This window comes from Microtus oregoni, unplaced genomic scaffold (assembly GCF_018167655.1).
Source record: "Microtus oregoni isolate MIOR12 unplaced genomic scaffold, Mior012 000015F_ref0000493, whole genome shotgun sequence".
In the NCBI taxonomy this organism is placed as follows: Eukaryota; Metazoa; Chordata; class Mammalia; order Rodentia; family Cricetidae; genus Microtus; species Microtus oregoni.
Window position 1 is genome coordinate 15,366,961 of NW_024543074.1, and position 25,393 is coordinate 15,392,353.

Genomic DNA, 25,393 nt, shown 5'->3' on the forward strand with positions numbered 1-25,393 from the left:
GGAAAAAAAAAAGAGCATTTGGGGCCAGGTTTGGTGGTGCACATCTTTAATCTCATCACTGGAGAGGCAGAAGCCTGCAGATCTCTGAGTTCAAGGCCAATCTGTTCTACACAGTAAGACCCCGCAGATGTTTTACTGCTATATATAAATAGCATTGCTAGATGGGGTTAATTATGCAGCTGGAATGAGAATCATAAAAAGGTAAGAAGCTGGTAGGTAAAACTAACTAGTAGCATACCAATGACCTGCATAGAGTGAGGTTTAGTTAATACCCAACACTAATGCTGGACCTTGTGGCATATGCCTGAAATTTTAGCAGTAGGGATACTGAGGCAGGAGGATCATCAATTTGAGACCAACTTAGGTTACATACAAAAAGAAAAAAACCTGTCAAAAACAAACAACCTGCCTCAAAAACAAGGTAGAAAGCAAAGAACAACACCCAAGGCTGTCCCCATATACATGACTAACCAAAACAAACACAAAAACCACAAATAGGTTTTACCAGAGCGTAACAAATCAGGATCTCTGGTGCAAGATCTTTATACACATTATTATATAGTTTTATGAAATGTTACTTACTATAAGGAAAGGTTTCATTTAAGAAATGACACTATTTATACAGAGAGCAAAAAAACTGAAATTATTTTCCTCTTTAGATCATTTGAACAGGTATTTTTTTTTTTTTTTTTTTGGTTTTTCGAGACAGGGTTTCTCTGTGGCTTTTGGTGAACAGGTATTTTTAAAGCATCACAGTCCACCGATGCCTTAGAAACTTATTTTCCGGGCTGGAGAGATGGCTCAGAGGGTAGGAGCACTGGCTGCTCTTCCAGAGGTGGCTCACAACCATCTGTAATGAAATCGTGTTCTCTTCTGGCCTACAGGCATACATGCAGACAGACCACTGTCTACATAATAAATAAATAAATAAATAAGTTTTTCTTTCTTTATTTCTTCTTTCTTTCCTTCCTTCCTTTCTTTCTTTCTCCTCCCTCCCTCCCTCCCTCCCTCCCTCCCTTCCTTCCTTTTGTTTTAAAAAGAAACTCATTTCCACACAGCCAGATTTGGGCTTCTCTTGTGTTGCTCTTGTAAAAGAAATTTTTGTTTTCTGAGTGAATATATTAAATTATATACAGATTCAAAGTAAAAAGTAAGGGCTGTTAGTACTCACATGATGGCTCACAACCATCTGTCACTCCAGTTCCAGAGGATACGATGTCCTCTTTTGGTCTCTGAGGCACCAAGTATGCATGTGGTACACAGCCATAAAACACAAAGCACCCATACACATTTAATTAATTGACTAGAAAAGTACCCTGCCATTTTTTTTTTTTAAGACAAAGGGTCTTACAATATAGCCCTAGCTGTCTTGAAATTTCCAATGTAGACTAGGCTTGCCTCAAACTCACCGAGAACCATCTACTTCTGCCTCCCAAATGCTGGGATTAAGGGGCACTGTGCCTAACCTCAAGCAAGTTCTTAGAACCTTTACACTCACTAACTAGGCTATGTTGGCTGGCCAACAAGCCCCAGGGATCCACCTGTCCATGCTTCTGAATACCAGGCTTAGAAATGTGTGCCACCATTACCTGCTTTTTGATGTGGGTGCTGGCAACCAAACTCCAGGTTCTCGCCCTTCAAGATTTAGCCATCTCAGCTGGGTGGTGGCGGCACACACCTTTAATCCCAGTACTCGGCATTTGAGACTAGCCTCGAATTAGAACTAGGTCTAGAGAACTAGTTCCAGGACAGCTAGGGCTGTTACAGAGAGAAAATCTGTCTCCTCCCACAGCCTTTTTGTCTGAAGCAATACTTACAATGAGTTTTATCTTTATGTACTATGTATCTATCCATCCACCTGTTAGAATTGTGGGCCTGGAAACACCAAAACCAGGGCCTCTTCTCCACCTCCATCCCTAAATCCGTTTGTCCTTTTAGGTTCAATGAGTCCATCATGTAGTAACCCTCCAGAGAAAGCAGTAAGGAAGTTAAAGCATAAACCTGAGGAGGTAGTATTCAGTCTATAGCTGATACATCAATACAACAAGAGCTATTTTCATTTCTTGGGCAGCTCCATGATACTTAAATTATCTGTCTACTTTGAGTTGTAAAAGGCTATACAGCAATGTGGGATGATGACAAAATACTATTCTTCTATAGTTAGTCAAGACCAAATTCCATGTTCAAAAGAAAGACAATAGGGATGTTAAATGTGACAACAAGCTAGAATTCCCTGCATGGTCTGTGACTAGACTCTGGTTGCAGTGCACAACTCACAGAGGTCTGACTATAACCTTAATGGATTCTCTGCCAATCAAATCTTAAATGCAACTATACTGACATGGAAAAGCCATAGATATCACAGTCCTCATAACGCTTAAGAGACAACAACATTATATGCAGAAGAGAGTAAGTGGTTTTGCTTCTATCATCTCCGAAAGTGTGATGATACTATGGTGTGTGCCTTTTAATGCTGCTGGGAAATACATCAACTTGTCAGGCATCCTGATAGTCACCAGAGTATCAGACACCTAGTCTGTAATCCACCAAGGTTAAGTACCTGATTTGCAGGGAGACTTGTGACCTACCATTTTCCTAGGCTTTTCCCCAGACATGGACGGTTGCCATTTGATAATTTCTCCATCTTGTACAACAATAACTGGTGGCCCATGTCCCAGACATTCTGGACTTTGGAGCCTTTTATTATTAGAATCCTGGAAGCTAATTAAATTGGAAGTATGATAAAGGCAGAAGTGAGGAGGAGGAAGGAGAAAAGTCAAGCAGTCTTTTCCAACTGTAATAAGGGTACAGTTTAGACAAAAATGCTCACATAACTGCCTTAAAACATTTTGGAGTTGGAAAATGCACAAACCAATAAATATTTAAAAGAATATATTTAAATTTTTTTTTTTAGAGTGTGTGCATGCTGAAGCAGGGTCTCCTTTAACTCAGGCTTCCCTGGAACTCACTTTGTAACCAAGGTTGGCCTTCAGCTCCTGATCCTCCTGCCTCTCCTCCCAGGTGATGGGATTATAGGTATATACCACCACACCTAACAGGTTTAAAAGCCTGAAAGATGGTGACCAGTATGAAGCCACTTTAATGATACTCAGGACCAAAGGAAAACTTGTAAGAAGTTAAGAAGCAGGGCCGGGCGGTGGTGGCGCACGCCTTTAATCCCAGCACTCGGGAGGCAGAGGCAGGCGGATCTCTGTGAGTTCGAGACCAGCCTGGTCTACAAGAGCTAGTTCCAGGACAGGCTCCAAAACCACAGAGAAACCCTGTCTCGAAAAACCAAAAAAAAAAAAAAAAAAAAAAAAAAGAAGTTAAGAAGCAGGAAAAATAATGAACTCTGGTAAGGACATTAATAAGATAGCCAAATAACAGGTTGGCTAAATACCAGAAGTTCTTATAAGCAGGTCAACATGATAAATCAAAACACATGCAGACATATTCCATCCCAATAATGAACAGAATGGTAACAAACTCTCTAAAGATAGATAATTCTGTTTCTGCTTATCAAGGAAAGACGAATAAGGTTCTCTAGTTCACCAAGAACTAAAAATCAGAAAAAAGGAACTGCTTACCAGGCTATCCAGTCCTCCTCCTAAAAGGTCCACAGCTCCCATCTGCATGGAGGACACTTGTGGCATATTCACTGGGGGACCCAAGTCAAGATTTAAAAGATCCCCCAGAAGGTCACCTTGAGAGGGGATAACCTGAGGCTGTTCCAGGTTGGTTGCAGTGGTGGTGCCAACAGGGCTATCCCCTGCATCAGTGCTGTAATCAAACACAGAGGAGAGATTAGAAAAACATCTTCACCCATGATACAAAAAAGCAACAAGCAAACGTCACAGGTATAATCACAAAACACTATATATACTATTAAACAGGGCTGAGGTGGCTCAGGAGGTAAAGGTTCTTGCCATCAAGTTCAATCTCAAGAATTCACACAGTGGAAGAGAACTGACTCCCACAGGTTGTCCTTCGTGAGATGTGCGCACACACATAAAAAATAAATACATGTTAACAAAAAACTTAAGTAGCTTTGGACAAGATCTGAACATGGAGGAGTAAGAATGGCAGTAAACAAACAAGGAGAGGATGAGCGATGCTGCCAATAGGGGATCCAGAAGGATGATTTAAAAAAAAAAAAAGACACTCAGGTTTTGTCTGCTTTTGTTCTGGTGTTCTTATGCTAAGAACACATTCTACAACCGTGCTATAACCATAACTTCAAGATGCTCAATTCTGCTATGTGTAAAGAAAAATAACTACAGATGTTCAAAAGTCAACTAAAGACAAGCGACTGGCAGCCAGACATAGACAATAAACTTGGAAGGAAATTTATATACACAGCTCAAGGCTGTGGGGCCATTTAGGGGATAGGTCCTGGCTGGCAGAAGTAGATCAATAGAGATAAGCTTTCAAAGGCATACCTGACATCCTGTTGGCTTCTATGAGAGCAAAGTGCTGCCTTACACCCCTACTGCCATGAACAGGGGTGTTCCTGTGCCCATACCTTCTCTGCTATGACCAGGGTAAAATAAATCTCACTTGTTTCTGTCACATATTTTGACACATAGTAAGATAAATGTGCTAGTCACTTGTCTCATTGCTGTGACAAAGTATGTGATAAAAACAACTTAAAGAGTTTTCGCTCATAGTTCAAGCGTGTGGTTCATCATGGCAGGGAGGGCACGGTGGCTAGAGCAGGAGACAGATGCTCACACTCTGCCCAATCAGGAAACACAGAGCAATGAATACTGGTGCTCAGCTTACCTTCTCCTCTTTATTCAGTCTGGGCCCCCAGCTCTTGTCTCTTAGGGTTGGCCTTCCCAACTGAATTAACCCAGTCTGGACAATCTCTACAAACATGCCAACATTTGTTTCCATGGTTGCTGAACCATTAGGATCCAGCTGCCAAAAGTTACAGTTTCTTTCTCGTGCTAGCCTGTTCTCTGCTTCTCCTGCTGCCTCCCACTCCTACTGCCTTGAGCGGAGCACTTCTGGTGCCATGTCTTCCCTACTACAGTTCCTTAAGCAGGGGAGCCCTTCTATCCCCTTCCCTAAGGTTTTTTCTATCAGACGTTGTCACATGAAAGCTAACAACATGGAACTGCAGAGACTGAAGAAAAAGACAATCTAAGAAAGACAACTTAAGATGAAAAGTATCAATAAAGCCCTATCATGAAGGGACAAAGGAGGAGTCACAGGAGATGATCTCAGAACTTTTAAGAAACATATGAACACAAAGGCTAATGAAATTACATCCAAGAAAATCAATATCCAGTGTTTCCCATTATAAAGTTGTGTAAAGTAACTGCATAAATGCCATCAAAGATATAATCTCAAAAGGTTAATTTGTCCCAAATCAGACAACTATTTACCACATCATCTTTCTAGGGCAGTTGGCAAATACTGGGCACAGTACACACTTGGGAAGACAGCGCTTCACTCTTTTCTGAGTGATTCTAAAAGATCTCACCTTTTAAACCACTACAAGAGGCAGCAGGCTAAAGCTTTCAAGTGTTGCTGTATTTCATGTCACAAGTATATCACTAACTTTTGCTGCAGAAGAGTTAGGGATGGATGATATGGGATTTCCCTCTGTATGCTGTGAATACTATTGGTTAATAAAGGACTGCTCTGAACCTATAGCAGGGCAGAACTTAGCTAGGCAGGGGAAACTAAACTGAACGCTGGGTTAAAGGAGGCAAGAGGAGGGAGAAGCCATGTAGCCCCTGTCAGAGACAGATGCGGGGGACGGAACTTAATTACCCAGTAGCCACAGCCACGTGACGATACACAGATTAACAGAGATGGGTTAGTTTAGGATATGAGTTAGCCAGAAATACGCTTAAACTACTGGCAAAACAGTACTGTAAATAATATTGTTTCTGTATGATTATTTTGGGAGTCTGGGTGGCCGGGAAACGAACAAGCAGCCTCCTCCTACAGATGGACCTTTCTCACATGCCATTTGCAGCAATTAATCACATATATCTACAACCCCTGTTGTTTTTTGGATGGTTGGCGTGCTGGGAATTGAACTTAGGGGCCTCAGAGGTGATAGACAAGCACTCTACCACAGAAATATATTCCCCAGACATTATCTCCACTTATACCAAAGTATGTTTTTCTTGTATCAGTCTTTAAAGACAAAAATAAAATATAAACGGCTAAGGAGCTTTGATAAGGACCTATGTATAAAGCCAGACTTGGTTGCCTAGGCCTGCAGTCCCAACTTCATGGCAAACTGCAGCAGGAAAATCTAAGCTTCTAGGCTGAACAATGAGTTTTGGCTAGCCTTGGGTACGTAAACCCTGCCTTAAAAAACAGAAGCAGGCTGGGCAATGGTGGCACACACCTTTAATCCCAGCATTCAAGAGGCAGAGGCAGGTGGATCTTGTGAGTTCCAGGTCAGCCAGGGCTACACAGAGAAACCCTATTTCAAAAAGCAAAAAAAACCACCCCACCCCTCTAAACAAAAGCAAAAAGAGTTTATTAGTGTTCCTCCTCTCTGATTTTAAAACTGAAGAGTTAGGAAGCAAAAGCTGCATGCTGCATGCTGCCTGTGGTCTGCTCCTAACACACTTTCCTTACTGATCTCATTAAACTAATTTGGTGAAACAAAACAAAGTAGGCATATGTGACTGAAAGTTTTATCTATATATAGAATCTAAGCTGTAATACATTGTAATTCTATAAAAGCATTTCATTAGTAGTTTAACATAAGTCATCTATACAAGAGAAATGGTCTCTACTAAGGTTTTCTGTGTGTATGTGAGCATGTGCCAACCCACAGAGGACAGAGGAAAGCTGAGGCATTGTTCCTCAGGTGCCTAGTTGATTTTTCTTTCCATTTACGCACATCTGTGTTTAAGTGCGTGCGGCATGTGTTCCATGTCAAGGAGCCCTGTAAGCTTGATTAGTTTGGCTAGCCCCAGAACTTTCCTGTCTCACCTCCCCAGTGCCTGACTACAAGCACTCACTACCATGCCTAGTTTTTCCACATAGATTCTGGGGATCAGACTCCCTCTGTCACCTGAGCAAGCTCCTCAGGCAGGCCTGGTATTTAATAAATTACTAGACTTAAGCAACTTTCAAACCTTATCAAAACAGAAGGTATGAGCATAATTTCCTTTAGTTTTATTGTACTCCTATGCTGGAACTGAGAGAAAGAAGCCCTTTAGGGCAGCAAGATTGCAGAAGTCACAGCAAGATCCTTTTCAGGCACAGAGCAGAAGACAAGGCGCCTAACCAGCAGCTTAGTCCTCACGGAGTGACTTCACCTGCTTACCTCCCGTGATGAATGGGCAAGTGCTTGCGATGAATCCCATGACTCCCTTCCACAAAAGCATTTGGAGGCTTGTGGTACACAGAGGCCAAAGAACCAATGTGGCAGATGAGCTCATCCAGGAGGGTAGGCTCTATGAGGTCTGTCTCCTCAGAGATCAGTGGCTTCTCAGACAGCACTACTTCTTTGGCTGTCACAGGGTCAGTTGAAAGAAGGCGCCAATAAATATAACCCCGATCTCGAAGGTCAGGATTATCAGAATCCTAAAGCAAAGCAAAGGCAAGGAGACTCAGTTGGCTCTGTCTCCACAGAGACACTAAAGTGCCAGGCTTACTGTCAAGGCACTGCTGTAGTGACTTAAGCAGATTAGCTATCAAAATGATATTTTACTGGGATCTAATAATATAGTTATAATTATATATGTCTAATGTTTCAAGGAACTTAAATATACACTGAGAAGGGGTTAATGTTCAGACTCAAATTCAAAGGGAAGCTGAGAAGAAAAAAAAGCCACTTTAATCCAGCAATAGTTAAATGGCCTTGGGAAATAAGAATAGTATTTTAATTATTCTATTAAGGTCTCTGTATATCACGATAGTTCAGTGGGTTAAGGCACATGCAGGCCTTGTGACCTGAGTTAAACCTCTGGGACCTATATGGCAGGAGGAAAGAGAATTGACTCCACACAAGCTGTCAATTGACTTCTACAAGCAGAGTGTGACATGTGCTCTTTTTACTCTCTCTGTCTCTCTCTCTCTCTCTCTGTCTCTGTCTCTCTCTCACACACACACACAAATAAAAATGTGTCAGTCTTTTAAAAAAAAAGACTTTTTATTTTACTTGTACCAGTGTTCTGCCTACATACAGTATACATAAGTGCACCATGTGCATGCAATACCCACAGAGGACAGAGGAGGCTATCAGAGTCCCTGGAACTAGAATTACAGATGGCTGTAAGCAGCCATGTTGGTGCTGGGAAATGAAGTCAGGTCCTTTGCAAGAGCAGTAAGTACTCCTAACCAAACATTGAGTCATCTCTCTAGCCCTCATGTGTCAGCTTAAACAAAAACAAAACTGTTACATAAGTCGCATGCACCTGTAATTCCAGTACTCAGGACGCTGAGGCAGGAGGACTGCATGAATTTGAGGGCAGCCTGGGGTATATACTGAGAACTGGGTCAGTTAGGTACACAGTAAGCTCCCATCTCTAAATTTTTTAATAAAATGGCCATAAATATTAGTAGTAATAATTCTAATATTTATTCTACCTTATATCTATTTTTTATATATTCTTAAATTTTTAAAATTTTTACTTATATGTCTACTTGTCTATATGGACACATGTGTGCAAAGCCTGTGGATCCCCTGGATCTGGAATTACAGACATTGTGAGACACCATATGACCATATGAACGCTGGGAATTGTACTGAGTTCCTTTGCAAGAGTAGCAAGTGCTCTTAACTGATGGAGGAAGGTCATTGGCTAATAAAGGAACTGCCCTGGCCCATTTTATTGGTTAGGACATAGGTAGGTGGAGTAAACAGATCAGAACGCTGGGAGGAAGAGGAAGTGAGGTCAGAGTCTCTACAGCTCTCCTCTCAGGAGCAGACGCCTGAGAGAGACGCCATGCCCCGCTCCCGGGATGAAGCTCCGACCCAGGATGGACATAGGCTAGAATCTTCCTGGTAAGCGCACCTTGGGGTGCCATACACAGATGATTAGAAATGGGCTAAATTAATATGTGAGAATTAGCCTAGAAGAGAATGGGCCAAGCAGTGTTTAAATGAATACAGTTTGTGTGTTGTTATTTCGGGGCATAAGCTAGCCGAGCAGGCGGTTGGGGTGTTGGGGACGCAGCCCCGCCGCCCTTATTACTACACTTAACTGTGGAGCCAATTATCTAGTACCATAATTTTCTTCTTGATTCAAATATCTACATGCATCTCCTATAGAGAAACTGTTTAAGTCATAGTAGTATAAAGAGACTATATACAATGCTTATAAAAGCACTATTAACTAAAACAAAAACAACAACAACAAAAAACCCCACACGATCCAACAACAAATCACAAATGTATGTGCGTTCAAAAAACACAACACAAATTTAGCACTCTTTTTGTTGCAATTTTAAAATAATTTTATGCATGTTTATGGTTTAAAAATAATTATGCTCTGTTGAGCGTGGTGGTAAACGCCTTTAATCCCAGTCGCTGGGAGGCAGAGAAGGCAATTTCTCTGAGTTCAAGGCCAGTTCAAGATCTACATAGTGAGACCTTGTCTTGGAAAGAAAAACAAATTATAATCACACTACACCAAGATTTACAAGGGTATAAAATAAAAAAGAAATCTCTCACAATTATCCAATCCCTTCCCACTCTCAACTCTCCACCTCCAATAACCAGCACTATTAGCAAGCTAGATTGTCTCAACACATCACACAAGCTTTTGGCATAGAAACCAGTTTCATTTTATACACACTTTCACATATAGTCATACACATAATAAAAATTAAAATAAAAATATTTTCAAGAGCACTTACAAACGAATCTTTAAGATGTAAAATTAGTAACAGGAAAATGACAGCTCAGAACTAGGCAAAGTAACACAGAAGGGACTGAAACTGATAATATACCAATTAGAAACAGGTGAAAATGACAAAAAAAATAGTTAATATTTGAATCGAATTCTATGTGTAGATACACATCTTAATTGACAATTGTGTTAAAGCCAACCTGTTTGCATATTCAATGAAAGACATTACTAAGTCTGATGAACTGGTGATCATCGTATTAGTTACACTATAAAAAAGAAATTATTTTGATTTCTATGGATTTGAGATAGTGACCTGATATTCTTTTCCACTGCTGAAATTTGAACATAGGGCTCTGTACACGCTACTATGACTGGGCTATATCCCCAGCATTTTAACAACATTTTAAAATTTGAGACAGAGTCTCACTAAGTTTTCCAGGTAGACCTTGAACTTTTTGTTATCCTTCTGACTCAGCCTCCCCAGTAGCTGGAATTACAGCGTTTGCCCTCAGGTCTGGCTATGACTTGACCTTTAAGGCCAATAGCCACATTCCCAAATTAGAATTCACTTGAACTTCTTTTCTTCTGACCAGACATATCTTATGTGATGGTCAGGGTTAACTGCTAACTTGACAGAATACATAATTACCTAGGAGATGGACCTGTGGGTGCGCTGAGGAGGGGAGGTGTAGTATCTTCATTATGATAATTGATATACATAAAAGAACCATTTTAATTGTGGGTGGAGGAATCCTGGTGATATAGAGAAGGGTACTGAGCAGCACACATGCGTGCACGGTTCTTTGTTCCCGACTGTAGATACCATGTGACCCCCCCCCCCCATGTTCCTGTTCCTATGACTTCCAGTCTTATTGGACTGTAATGGGAACTGTGAGCCTTTCTTCCTTATGTCACTTTGCAGAGTATTTTTGTTTGTTTGCTGTTAATAGCCTTGGCTGTCCTGGAACTCACAGAGATCCACCTGCCTCTGTTTCCTGAGTGCTGGGACTTAAAGGTGTGCACCACCAGGAAAAGCATCATATAATTCAAGTATCAAACGGTGTAAGCACTTTAACATTATCTCTGAGAGAAAGGCGCCTCTCTGAAAGGTAGATAAAGCACACAGTATTTCATATGAAAACTGAAGGAATCACCTAGAAGATAGCAGACTCAGTGTTATTTTTACCTATGTAGGGTATTTTTAATCAATAATATATAATCTAAATCAGCTTTTCAAAATTATCATGAAAACTGAAGTCAATCTAATTTTTTTATTTTTAAATTGTCATTTTTAAATTAAAAATGTGTATATGTGCGTGTCTGAATGTATGTATGTGCACCACATGTGTGCAGGGACTTGCATAGATCGGAAGAAGAAGGAGAAGGAGGAAGAGGAGAAAGAGGAGGAGAAAAAGAAAAAGAAGAAGGAGAAGGAGAAGAAGAAGAAGAAGAAGAAGAAATGCCTTCACAAGATCAGACTGTAGACAAGTAAGACATTCTCTTAATTAGTGATTGACAGGGAAGGGTCCAGCCCATTGTGGAAGAGGCTAATCCTGGGTCAGTGGTTCTGGGTTCTATAAGGAGGCAGACTGAGCAGCCATAAGGAGCAAGCAAGCCTGTAAGCAGTACTCCTCCATGGACTACGCATCAGCTCCTGCTTCCAGGTTCTTGCCAGGTTTGAGTTCCTGCCTTGGCTTCCCCCAGCAGACTATGATTCAGGATGTGTTAGCTGAAGAAAGCCTTTCCTCCCCAAGTCGCTCTTCATTGTGGAGCTCACCACAGCAAACACAGCCTTGAATAAGACAGGAAGTGTCCACTTTTACCATGGGAAGTAGTACAAATCAACCCTTCAGATGCTCTCAGATCTCTCACCTGTGTGGCCAAGCTCAAGACCTGTTGGACCAGTTCCTGTGTTTCTGATGGCTTCTTGAGAAACAGCTTCACTATGGCAGTAAGCAGTGTGAGCTGCACCTAAAAAACAAAATCAACAAAGTACATGAGAGGCAGCATCTCATTTCCTCAACTATGAATTACTGATTTTGAGAGATGAAAAAGGAAGCTCAGCCAATGGAACGAAGAGCAGCCAAAGGGGTTCTCAGAGACAAGTAATCGCCTGAACATTCACTAGCCTCTTATTTCCAGTTGCATTTTTATATCAAAAATTATTTGTTTCTGGGCCATATTTTCAACTGTTTTCTTTCTTTTTAATAAAAAAGTATTATTATTGTGTGTACATGATGTGTGTGCATCATGTGTATGAGTACATGGGTCACAGGGCACACGGGGAGGACAACTCTGTGGTCAGTTTTCTCCTTCCGCCTTTACACGGGTTCCAGGGATCAAACTCAGATTGCCAGGAGGCTTGGCAGAAGTCACCTTTACCCTCTGAGCCAGGCCTCAACTGTATTTTTTAAAGTACACACATAAAACTGGCTCTTGATTAAATTGTGTATTATTTACTTTGGCCAAAGCTTACAAGTTTGAAGGACTTATGAAACCACTTGCCATACTGGGATAAGAGCCAAAACAGAATTATGTCAGATTAGAGCCAATTAGAGGGAGCCTGCTGATCTACTATTAATATTATGCCTATTAAAATTACTATATTGGATTACATACACAAACTTCTATTTGCTATGAGCACAAATGCCAGAGAGAAAGGCTTAACAGTCTGGCTGCTTTTCTAGGTCTCTGACTCTAATTTTATAGGAGGGAAGGACAGATGGGGAGAAATCTAATCATCCGCAGAGAATCTTTTCAAGTCTCACCATGATGTTCTGTAATGAGCAACAGCAAATGCTAAGGACAATATGTAATCATCCTTAGGTGACGGAAAATAAAACTCTGGTTACTGCTCTCAACCACCACAGGGAAGCTCACTTCTGGAGCATCACTCGCAGCACGTAAGAAATGAGACTACATAGGTGCTTCTCAATCTCTGGGGTGGAGGACCAGCAACCCAGGTTTCAAAGAGCCCCCAAATGTTCCAATGTGTGTTAGCGTCTATAAACCATGGTCTAAGGTCTGCAGCTGTCACGCTAGAAACCAGGACTAATCAAAACAGTCATCCCCTCTGAGAAAGGGAAACCATGACATATAAATGCATACAAGAAACGACTCAATGTTTAACATCGGTTATCTTCCTGAAGAGATGTAGACACAGGATAGAAGAGAATTTACCTGGGTACTTTCATCATGAAAACCCTCCAGGAAGCTCTCTAGTAACTCATCAGCATTATCGATTCTTTCTGCATATTCTCCTACAATCCAAATCATAGCTGCTCGAGCATCGGGCTCATCCAGGGAGTCCAAGTTCTCACAGAGAGTGGCAATGATACTCTCATACCTGTTACAACAAATGGACTACTGTTACCAAGGACAAAACTAAGAACTGTACTTGACAGTGGAAGTTAAGAGTCAAAACCATCACCAGGGACTCCAAGCCAAATCACCAAACTACAAAGATGTTTAGTGAGCATAACGCAGTAAGTCAGAAATTAATGGCTTACACTTTTCTTCACATTTGCTTTAAAAATACCTTAGATTACTTTATTATTTTATGTATATGAATGCTTAGCTTGTATGTATGTGTGTGTACCACCCACAGCCCTGGTACCCACAGGGGTCAGAAGAGGAAATAGGATCCCTTAGGAGTGGAGTTACAGATGACTGTGAGCCACCATTCTTCAATTATGTTTCTTTTTTCTTTCCTATTTATTTATTTATTAAGGCAGGGTATCTCCGTATAGCCCTGGATGTCTTGTAATTCACTATGTAGACCAGACTGGCCTTGAACTCACAGAAATCCACCTGTCTCTGCCTCCTAAGTACTAAAGGTATAAACCACCATGCCCAGCTCAATTACATTTCAATAACTAAGATTTAAACTTTTACAAGAGTTCATGAGACAGACTTTCACAAGGAAAAAAAATTAACCTGTGGTATAAGAAAATTCTACTATCTTATGTCTAAAACCAATCTTTAAGTACAATAGAGAGCTTTTCTAGTATGCACTTTTGCCTTTATGGTAGAAAACATTAGAAATCTCACTTTCTTTTTAGGAAGATGGGGTTAGAAAAGAACAGGAAACCATCTGTCTCCTATTGCACTTGTCACTCTATTTCTCTCTGTGTGTGGTGTGTTTGTGTGTGTATGTGCGTACGTGCATGCGCAAAGAAGCTTGACAGCATGTTCTACTTTAATGGAGGCAAGGTTTCTTTCTGAAACCAGAGCTCACTGATACAGCTAGTCTAGCTAGCCAGCTTGCCCAGATATTCTGTTTCCTGGGACTAGGTTTACAAGTGGGCCACCAGGTAAGCCTGACTTTTATATGGGTGACAGGGATCAGAACTCTGGTCCTCAAGTTTATGCAGTAAGCGCTTTATCTGAGCATGCTCCCCAACCCCCATCTGCTTTTTATGAAAGAAATCTTTATGTTCTAATGCACACATTCTAAAGACCTGCTTCTATTAAGAAATTCAATAATTTCTTTTTATTCTTTCTCAGCTTAGCCTCCTGAGTAGCTGACATTATAGACCTATGTCACCAAGACCAGCTGGCTAATGTAATTTAAACATAGAACAAGATGGAACAAATTAATGTGGGAATTTGACCTAGATAACTAGGTCAAATATCTGTCCCATTCCTACTCATTAAATCAGGCTTTTGACTTTTCTTAAAATTAAACTGTCATAACCCCTTATTTACACAATTGGTCATACTGAGATACACTTTTTTTTTTTAAACAACCTATAACAAAACAGTTTAGAAATCTTACTCTCCTTTTTTTGGGAAGTGCAGTAAAAGATGGTGGTCCTCTTTCTAAAAATAACACTTCTCAAACAAACTAAAAAACCACACACACATACAACACACAAATTCTGACTCCCTGTCTTCAGAATTAAAGTATTGGTTTTATTGTTTTTGTTTTATAAACTAAGAATCCTCAATCTGAAATTCTGTGATGTGAAAATGCAGGCTCTGAGTATCTGTGTGGAAGCAGCTACAACATTGCACAAGAGGCCAGAGGTGGGGAATTCACTGCAATAAATTCGGCATTTCCCACAAAGTAACAAGTCCCACACAATAACCGTGTGGCTATTACTGTCGTGCTTTTGTGAAGCAGTGGCCACATGATTCGTGTGTCATGTTAAGACCCTTCCAAGAGGGTAAAGTATACAATCATTTGTTTAACATAAACAAAGTGTGTCCAGACAACAGGGAATATATAGGTTTCCTGTTAAATGGTAACTGCCGAGAGACTGTATATACTCAAGCAGAGACTCATTTTTACAAAAATAATAGAAGTAAATGGGTACAAAGGCTCATGCCTGCAATCCCAGCACACAGGGCCAACGTGAAACCCCATCACCATCTCTAAATGAGAAGTTTAATCTCTGTTAGCTGCACACCTATGTATCCTGACTTTTAATAAAGTATCTATTATAGCCAGTTATATTAAGAACAATAATTCTTACCTAGTCAATTTCAAAGTGCCTTACTTAAACATTTCCCAAATGATTTGAGAAAGTTACAAGAATTTTGACATACTTGTTGGGGTATTTGCGGAAGATGTCCCTGATGACAACAATTGCCTCTTGGACCACATAATTTACTTTGGTCTGGATTAGGTCAAGCAATGTGCTTACACAGCGTTCTGCTGATTGCTAAGGAGAGAAGCATCAAAACATAAGTCAGATGATCTATCCAATAACACTATCTCAACACAAAAAAGGAAAAAAAGGAAACATACAAGTACAATTCACTAAATTAAATAGGCACTTGAATTTGCTAAAGCTATACTAGAGGAAGATCATCTATTGTATATCAACAGTAGAAATTCTAGAAATATACCGCTTTTATTCATTAAAAAACAAATTGAGAAATGTTTTGGATTTGATTTTGTGTGTTCTAAGAGCCTCACTCAAGTTAGTCAAGCACTCTACCACTGAGGTATACTTCTATCCCAGATAATTAAGTTAAATGAGTAAACATTAACCTAGATAACTGGAAGACCCAAAATAGGAAAAAAATAGCCAGGGTCTGAGGAAAGAAAGGCAAAGAGTACATCTAAGTGGGAGGTCCTTAAGTGGAATTCGTAGGTGAATGGAGAATGCATGGGATGTTTTGGTGTTTTAAAAAAGATTTCTTCACTGGTCTCTCTCTCTCCCCTCTCTCTCCTCTCTCTCTCTCTCTCTCTCTCTCTTCCTCCCTCCCTCCCTCCCTCCCTCCCTCCCTCCCTCCCTCCCTCCCTCCCTCCGTGTGTGTGTGTGTGTGTGTGTGTGTGTGTGTGTGTGTGTGTGTTGTGGAATTTCTGAGCTTACAGGTTTTCACCTTAGCCTTTGAATCTCAAGTTTTATTAGAACCACAGAAATTTAGTTAAAGCTACTTTTAAGGGCAGCAACAGAGACATTGTCTAGGTAGACAGAATTCCCTCCCAGGCTATAGCCTGAGCAGCCGGCTGCTAGTATTTACAGTGCAGCCACTGTGATGAGGATAAAACTGCATTTGTGTGCACACACACATGCTGGTGCTCATGAAGAGCCCTGAAAGCTGGAGTTACAGGAGCCTGTCAGCTGCCTGATGTGTTTGCTAAGATCTAAACTCCAAATCTCATGGCAGATCAACCAATACTCTGAGTCATTTCTCTGACCTCCTGCACAGGGTGTTTTAAACCTCCTAAAAAGGAATCACCAAATTTTGTATGGACTTACAAAATATTTTACAAATATAAGGTCCATAGCTTTTCTTTTCTTTTCAGTTATCTATGGCTCAAAATATCCCAGAATAGAGTTTAATCCTTTTACTAACTGAATATGAAATACAAATTGATAAATTTATTGGTACTGTGACAGATTTTTTTTGAGGACAGGACTGTGAGAAAAATCCCCAAAGCCAAGGGTAAGTGTATCATTTATCACAATGTACGATCACAGGTCACTAAATTATGTGCCTCCTGTTAGGATTAAAAAGCACACACCACCACCTGAAACTCGTGAATATCACCAAGCCTCCAGATTTAGTCATCTAAAGGAAATGGAGGTATGAGATCAGTAGAACCATGAAGATACAGTCCAGTCTCTGAGAAAGTCTCTAAGTCTAGTGAGCAATCGGTATATGTGTGGTATTGGGGCCAGCAAGATGGATCATCGGATAAGGGCACTTGCCACCAGGCCTGCTGACCTGAGTTTGATCTCCAGGAACCCTATGGTGGAAGGAAAGAACCAATTCTTACAAGTGGTCCTCTGACCTCCACATGCTGCCCCCTCAAACAATAAACATAAATGTAAAAAATAAATAGGTAATATCAAAATAAGTTAAAACCAAAACAAAATACAACACCTAAGAACACATATTACCAAAATAAAAAAATAAAGTGTGGAAAAGACCACAAAATTAAAGCCAGGCATAGTGTCTCATGCTTGAAATCATACACTTGAGAGACTAAGGGAGAGGGAATGTGACTTTGGAGCTAGCCTGGGCTGCACAGTAAGACTCTGTCTCAACAAGTAAAACCAACAAGCCACCCCCAAATGCTTGGGGGAGGAGTGGGGTGTGTTGAAAAGATAAAAATCTGTAATTAACAAATCAGTAAATAATAAAACTATTTATGGATATGGATGTAGCAAAAGAAAATCCAAAATAAAAAAGAGTTAAAAGTAATACTATTGGGGAAGTATGTCTAGGTAGAGAAGGAAAAGAACCAGGGACAGCGGCTTTTCGTTTTCACTAGGGCTGTAGTGCCTGGCGGGCACTGTGAGGGCGTTGTTTTTGGAAGACAGAGTTTATCCCAAGGGTGCGGCCTGTAGCGGCACAGGTTGCCAAGCTCATCCCAGGTGAGAGGTGACCTGGGGCTGCTTCCCAAGAGCCTTCAGAGGTCCTAGGAAGGGAGGCCTGGGCTTGGTGGGAAACCCTTTAGGGGCTTTAATCTGGGGCTGAGAAGCCTCAGGGGCTAAGAGTAAAAATGGCCGCTCTTCCAGAGAACCTGGGTTAGATTCCCAGCACCCAGATTGTGGCTCATGACTACCCATCTGTAACGTTAGTTCCAGGGGGTCCAATAGCCTCTTCTGGCTTAGAGAAGTACTTAGCACACGCAAGGTACATAGACATAAGGCAGACAAAACACCCATAAGCACTAAATTATTCAGTTCATTAAGTATATGCTTTATTATTTTGATAAACTTCAAAATATACATACTCTAAAGTGATGAACACTCAAAATCCCATACTGTGTGATCTATATCTCCTCTGGAGCCTTACCTCCACTTTGATGGCACACCGTCCAATGGCCCTCACAGCTTTGCGAACAAAGTCCACGTCGACCTCAGTGGCATATTCCTTCAGCTCTGCCAGAACCTGTCAAAGATCCAAGTGGATAACCTTTAAAGATTCTCAAACAGCAATTTCATGTCTTCTGGACGTCAGATCTTAAGTTCAAAGCCATCATAAATTTGAGACAGCTTAAGGTCTGACCTGCGCAATGTTAGCCTGGGATGCAAGACGAATCATGATGTCCAATTTCTCTAGTTTAACATAGATGGGATCATTGTACTTCACAAAGAAGACTTTAATTTCCTGTTTCAAGATTTCAGGCCTGTGATACACAACACAAGAAAGGAAGAAGATAGAACTTATTTACTGACATATCCTGCTCAGTCTTCCTGCCTGCCCCCTTGAGGGAGGCAAAACCACTGACAAATGTGCTGTATAAGTCTCTATTGTGCCCCCACCCCATATAGTAGCTGCACTACACAATAACACTTTTACTTCCGCATAGTAAACCTGGGTGTCTAGCACATTCTAGGCAAGCATTCTAGCAAAAAGCTAAACTCCCAGCCCATCTATTCTCCACAAATTCCTTTTGATATCTGATTTGTGTTCTTTTAAAGGACAAGGGGTATGTTACCACAGAGAACTGCTGGGGAAGAAAAACCTGGTCCTCAACTACAGCTTTCCAAGGGTAGCATATCCAAAGGAAGCACTTAAGAAAGCAACCTAGCTGGGCGTGATGGCACACTCCTTTACTCCCAGCACTTGGGAGGAAGAGGCAGGGGAACCTTTGTGAGTTCGAGGCCAGCCTGAGCTACACAGTGAGAGCCTGTTTTCAAAAATCAAAAAACAAACAAACAAACAAGCCAAAACAACCCTGAACTGCAACAGCAGATAATTACTACCGAAAAACTGGTAACTGTAAGTTGTATTCCTGGGCAAGTTGTACTACTATTATAACATTTTCACTTCCATACAGTAACAAACAAAAGAGATTAGCATCGGTCTATAGGGCATTTATATTAAGCTTAATTCAAGATCACACACGTTTTAAAATCACAAAACCACTATTTCCCACCTTTTCTGGACAATTAGATTGATGTTCCTCAGGGCAACATACTGTACTTCTGGCTCCCCCGACAGCAGAGTGACAAGCGGAGGTGCTAACTTCTTGAGCAGCATATTATAGTAGTCGGAGTCCTTGGGTAACAGCTCTAGGAACTTCATCAGGACTTTCACCGCTGAAAGCACCACCGCAGAGTTGGCATGGGAGAGTCGAGGAGTCACTCGCTCACAGATGCTGTGGGCAGAAAGGGAAAATACAGCACCTTTGCTCAATTCATCCATAAAGTTATGCTTCAGAGTTCCATGGCCCAAGTATCAAGAAATCAAAGATTCAGTTAGCAAAGTCAAAGCTCCATGCTTAGGTCAAAATGGGATCCAACACTGCAGAAGCTTCGTGCCCAGCAGACTACAGGCAGAGCAGGGGCATCAGAAGACTTGAGAAGCCAGCAACAGGGATATCCAAACTGGAAGGGAACTAGCAACCCCCCAGACACTTGCACTCACACCAGTTACCTTCTGGATTTTAGTCCTCTGTCTCCCACACATAATGCTAGGGCTCCCTGCCTCACAGCTCATCTCTACTCAACCTATAGGAAATCAAACCAAACGTCCTGAAAATAAATGCACAGTGAGAGGTGTCATCACCTGTGTCTTAAAGATAAAGTGGGTTGGCAGACAAAACTACATAGCCTCTTGCTTTCAAGCTAGTAAGAAAAACTCGGGAACAGATAAGGCTTTTGTTCTGTTTGGGTTTGGTTTTTAATATTAGAATATTATTACAATATTCTCCTAACTTCTTCTAGCCCCTACTACCTATGCTTAGATGCCCCGTAGAATCTTGATAGTCACACGTATAGTGTTCTCTGAAATCAACCTAATCTTGCCTGCTCTTGGGCAACATCATGAGTCCTGTTTACAATGTTAGAGACAAGGTAAGCACCTGCTTACTCTCTCCTTTTTATGTCCACACGGCTGACTCCAGACTTAAAAAAGTCCCTTTCACAGATACCTTCTCAATTGCTCTTTTTAAAAAGTATAATTCCAAAAATTAAAATAAAAAAAAAATAAAACCCTGCCAAGTGTGGTATGCACAGCTTTAATTCCAGCTTTTGGGAAGCAATGGCAGATGAATCTCTGAGTTAGAGGCCATGATCTATATGGTAAGTTTGAGTCCAGTAGGGGCTACATATCGAGAGCCTGTCTCAAACAACAAACAAAACAAATATTGAGGCAGGAAGGTCACAAGTTTGTGGCTAGCAGAGGTTATATGCATAGACCCTGACTAAAAACAAACAGAAACTATAGAGATGGAAGGCATTCTCTTTATAGTCCCTTCTAGTACCTGTTAGCAGTCATGAGTTATGGCCTGCGTTCTTGAATATCCACACTGTATAAACTCCTACCCCCAGAGTGAATGGTGCATGAGGGCCACAACTGTTGTCTGTTCTCTGTGGAATTCTCACAGCCTAGCACAGAACCCAGCACCAAGCACCGGCTTAAGAAGTTCTGCTGAGGGAACTAATGAGTGCAATGTCAATAGCCAACAGAAAACAAAATTCTTGGTAAAGTTCTCTTCAGAATATAATTGTACTTTCAATGATGGAAAGAAACTACCAGCAGTTTTAGGTCCAGAGGGAGTCATTTCCCAGACAAGTGAAGAGAACTTACATTCTAGTAGCTTGGAAATCAGCTTCAGCCAGGCAAGGAAGGTTCTTATCTACCATAATTAAAATATGTCAACTTTAATGGAGAGTCAGCAATTCTTCAGAAGTACTTTGCCTAGACCAGTGCTTATATATACAACATGCTCAATTTAAAAATGGGTAGTAACTCCAGCCTTGTAAACTGAAATGTACTTATGTGTTGATGCCATTTGCTAATAAAGTTCTGACAGTCAAGGAAATCCGCAACTGTAGGCGGTAAAGGGCTGAGTGGAGCAATCAAGCCGTTCTCAAAAGCGCCAAATCAAGGGCAAGACACATCTGTGCTGCTGCCTCTAAAACACTTATCTATTGTTCAGCTCCGTAGCTAGTATGAAGAATCTAACAGAATAGACAGCATGGCATTACAAGGACAGACATAACTTTTGTTTACCAAATGACCAGGAATTGGGAGATGGGCGACAATATGATGGAAGTTTTGGCAGAAGTATAACAGAAACAACTAAATTCTTCTTGATGTGCTTTAGCACTTACAGTGTCCCTAACTCCAGTGAGAAAATATGCCAGGGATAGCAATATCCCCTACACCCTCTGCCTTCCTCAGTCTGATAGCCTCTTACACTAGGAGCAGACATTAGACATTACTCAGTCAGGCAAGACCATCAGCTTATGTCCAGTAGACAGACTGACCTCTGGGCTTCCCGGTCATCTTTAGGGTTGTAATTAGACAGGCAGTCCAAGATGAAAATCTGGCCCCATTCAGTGCACTCATTTAGGGCTGTGAGCAGCTTATTAATATTCTGAGGGTTCAGATCAAGTAAGTTGCTGTTTGGGTGAGATTCACTGATCTCAGACAATGCCGCCACAGCGTTAGCCACCACCTGTGAAGGAAACAGACAGTGACTTGAATATGCCAGACAACCAAAGCTACGACACACAAAAACCTTGGCAGGATCACTTCACAGCTCTCAATTCGCTCCTAAACATTTTACCCAGTTAGACAGAAATAAATGAACTGCTTTCAAAACATGCATTAAGCCACCAATGACAGCCTATACAGTTTCTGAGTAGTCAGGCACTCCAGAATCAGAGTAATTCATCCATTAGTAGAGGCACGATGATTCACTATGGAAACACTAACCACTGTAGCTGCACTCAATACTGCAGCTAAAATCAAGACACAGCAACAGCTGTAAAAAAATGAAGCTAAACTGCTGGGGGCTCATACCTGCAATCTCAACACACGAGTGACTGAGACAAAAAGGATATTTCCAAGTTTGGGACTATTATGGGCTAGCTACAAAGTAAGCTCCAGGCCCACCTATGGACAATAGAATGAGACCTCACCAAAAAAAAAAAAAAAAAAAAAAAAAAGGCAAAAGTAAAATCTCAATAAATATTTGAATTGTGTAACAGAGAAAAATCTAGGCCAAAGGCCAAATTATAAATGAATGTGGACAACAGGGAGGTGACATTGTCCGTTATTCAATATTATCGCATACCTCAGAGTAAGTAAGTGTACTGGAAACCGTAATTCATGAGTACACAATTCTAGAAGAACACATAATCCCTATACAATGTGGTTTGTTCATCTGGAAATCAAGGAGAATTTAATCTACCTCATAAACTAATTTTAGCTTGAGGGTACAAGTTCAATTTTGTTATACATTAAGAAATATTTATGGAGAAGTTGGTCAGCAGCTCGGAGCACTGGCTGCTTTTCCTGAGGTCAATTACCAGCACTCACATGGCAGCTCACAATTGTCTGTAACTCCAGCTTCAGGACAGACTTGCACAGGCACAGATGCAGGCAAAACATGAATGCAGATAAAATAAAATAAATCATTAATTTTTTTTCCATGTTAGGCCTTTAATCCCAGCTCTTGGGATGCAGAGGCAGGTGGATCTCTGAGTTTGAGTCCAGCCTGGTCTACTGTGCATGTTCCAGGACAGCTAGGGCTACAAAGAGAGACCTTGTCCTTAAATACAAAAACAGAAAATTCCACAATGCCTGAAACAAATTTAAGGTGGTAACATTACCATAATTCATCAAGTAACAACAGGAAGGTTTTTTTGCACTAACATCTCTAAAACTGGAGTGCATTTAAAAACAACCATCAAGTTTTTTTTCTGTGCCTGGATGTTTCGTCTCTATGAACATCTGTACACCATGTATGTGCCTGGTGCCCTCGAAGGTCAGAAGAGAAGCTGATCTCCTGGAACTGGAGTTACAGATGGTTGATAAGAATCAAACTCGGATCTTCTGGAAGAACAATAACTGCTCTTAACTGTTGAGCCATTTCTCTAGCCCGCAATCACCCATTCTTTAGTGGAGAATGTTCTTCACAGAGATATAGAAGCTAATCATATATGTTATAGTTGATGAAACTGTAGACTCAATGAAATATAATATTTTAAATACATCCTCTTCTTTGAGATGGTGTGAAAAACTGTTACTCTAGACAAGAAAGTACACTTGTGCCTTGATTCACTGATAGGAGAATATGTGTAGCCTCAAAACAAGGTCAGTATTTTAAATAAAAATTAAAGATTATTTCTAATATAACTGATAAATGAATATTCAAAGTTATTTTAAAATTTCAAAAGCACTCATGAACACCACAATGAAAATATTACCCCATGGTTCTGTACAGGTGAGTTTTAAAATATGTTTTACACTAAAAGTCCATACATTAAGATTAGCATGGCTGATCATAAGTATTTCGTAATTTAAAAAGAATCAAGAAGCCAGCTTCAACAATACCTAAAAAAAATTCAATGGCATTGATGCATAGTCGAGTCTTACTAAAATCCCGACAAAAGCTTAAGAAACTGAGTTTTACAGTCATGTTAACAAGACAGAAACACAACGGCTACAACCTAGCTATCAGTGTTATTATCCACATTACCTAGATAATTGGGAGATTATACTAATCATGAAATAAACAGGGAAAGTAAATATCCAAGAGAGAGTGATTTAATACATAGTACAATGTAGCAATAGCCATCATTATGTAGAAGATAAAGATGGCAGACAGAATACTCTTAAGCTATAATTTGGTGATGAGAACAAAAAGTCCCACATGAAAAGAATCAAAGACTTGCTGAGTAAATATAATTAAGACATTTCGCTGCCACAAACCAAATCTGACCTAATGTATCATCTATAATAACACGTGTGAGCTTTTCTCAAAGGTTTTTGTTCATTCTATCCTTGTGCATGAGATTTAGTAAAACAGGAATGCATAAAGAATGAAACACTGCCTATAACCCCAGCATGGTTCAGATCATCTTCTGTTACAGAAGTTTGAGGCTAGCCTGAGGTACAAGACCCTGTCCGCAAGCAAACAAACAACCCCTAAACAAACAAAAATAATAATCATTCCCAGGAACTTCACATGCAGGGAAAATAACTTATTTCCCATGCATGATTGACCTTATTTTAGAATAAAAAAATTATAATGTCTTATGTCAACTGCTTATTTTGACTGCTATGCCAACACATTCAACCATGGTCATCAGTTTAAAAGAAATCTCCTACCATAATTACCATTTTTATCAATGCATTTCCCTCACCTCCACCATGCGCGCGTGTGTGTTCATGTGTGCATGCATATGTGTACATGCATGCATGTGTTGTTTAAAAGTTAAATAGAAGGCTTGGTAATAGAAAAGAAAAGATGAGAAATGAGGAACTAAAAATAGACACGGAGAGAACAGAAAGAGATTAAACACAATGAGGAGTTAGAATCCCCTCGTTACCATTACAGGCAATTAGAAGTTAAAGAAAGTGTGTCATGCAACTAATGAAGGGTAAGTTTTAATGCTTAAATAGCCAATGTCTACTTACTAACATATTAAAACAAGGAAGGAAATACTCAAAAGTCAGCTAATAAAAATAAATAGAAAGATCAGATCAGAGGACCACGTTGAGCAGAGCCTGCGGGAGGGAAGAGGATACCGGTCAAGTCACCACCAAAGTGACAGGGCAGATGAGCAGCTCTTCCACCCTGCACCAGACTTCCTGTTCCTCGAAAACCACCCAAGGCTGCTTCTAGCTCTTCACAGTCATCTTCCAATCAATTCAGACTCTTGGGTTTCCAGAATTACCCAAGGCATGCTCATGGTGGAGTGCTTTACATTCTCACGTCAGTAAAGCGTGCGCCCACATGGTGATAAACCTGATGCCAGTCAATCACACTGAATCTGGGGCAGATGAAGGAAAAGACTGAGTTCAAATTGACAAGTGGGCAGCTGGTGTACACCAGGCCTCTTTTTTTTGCCAATGCTTCTACAATTTTTTTGAAATAAAAATTTAAAGATAAAGTGATAAGTTAGAAATCATTTCTTCGCAAAGAACCTTCTCCAAAGAAGAACACACCACTGTAGGGACAGAGTGAGAAGTGCCCATAGAGAAAGCTCAGCCCAGGTCAGCATCTCAGACGCGTGTCCCTCGGTCACAGTGTCACTCTGTATCGGAACTGTTAAGACAAGTCTCACATTTCCTCTCTAAGAAATGATCCTTTATCTTAGGAATGCTGCTGTAATCTCAGAAAGCCTAGGAGC

General features: G+C 40.6%; 1 protein-coding gene across 5 annotated transcripts in view; it reads right to left on the bottom strand.

Annotated features, from left to right (window-relative positions):
- Nucleotides 1–25,393, bottom strand: part of Ap2b1 (adaptor related protein complex 2 subunit beta 1) — a 125,075-nt gene that overhangs the window by 62,936 nt on the left and 36,746 nt on the right. For all 5 annotated transcript variants that reach the window (XM_041665412.1, XM_041665411.1, XM_041665413.1 and 2 more), the window contains exons 6-14: nucleotides 21,518–21,708; nucleotides 19,180–19,401; nucleotides 18,306–18,426; nucleotides 18,093–18,188; nucleotides 15,384–15,499; nucleotides 13,014–13,179; nucleotides 11,706–11,804; nucleotides 7,304–7,563; nucleotides 3,588–3,780 (exon numbers count right to left, since the gene is read on the bottom strand). In XM_041665412.1, coding sequence (XP_041521346.1) covers nucleotides 3,588–3,780; nucleotides 7,304–7,563; nucleotides 11,706–11,804; nucleotides 13,014–13,179; nucleotides 15,384–15,499; nucleotides 18,093–18,188; nucleotides 18,306–18,426; nucleotides 19,180–19,401; nucleotides 21,518–21,708 — 1,464 coding nt within the window. The remainder of the gene's footprint in view (nucleotides 1–3,587; nucleotides 3,781–7,303; nucleotides 7,564–11,705; nucleotides 11,805–13,013; nucleotides 13,180–15,383; nucleotides 15,500–18,092; nucleotides 18,189–18,305; nucleotides 18,427–19,179; nucleotides 19,402–21,517; nucleotides 21,709–25,393) is intronic.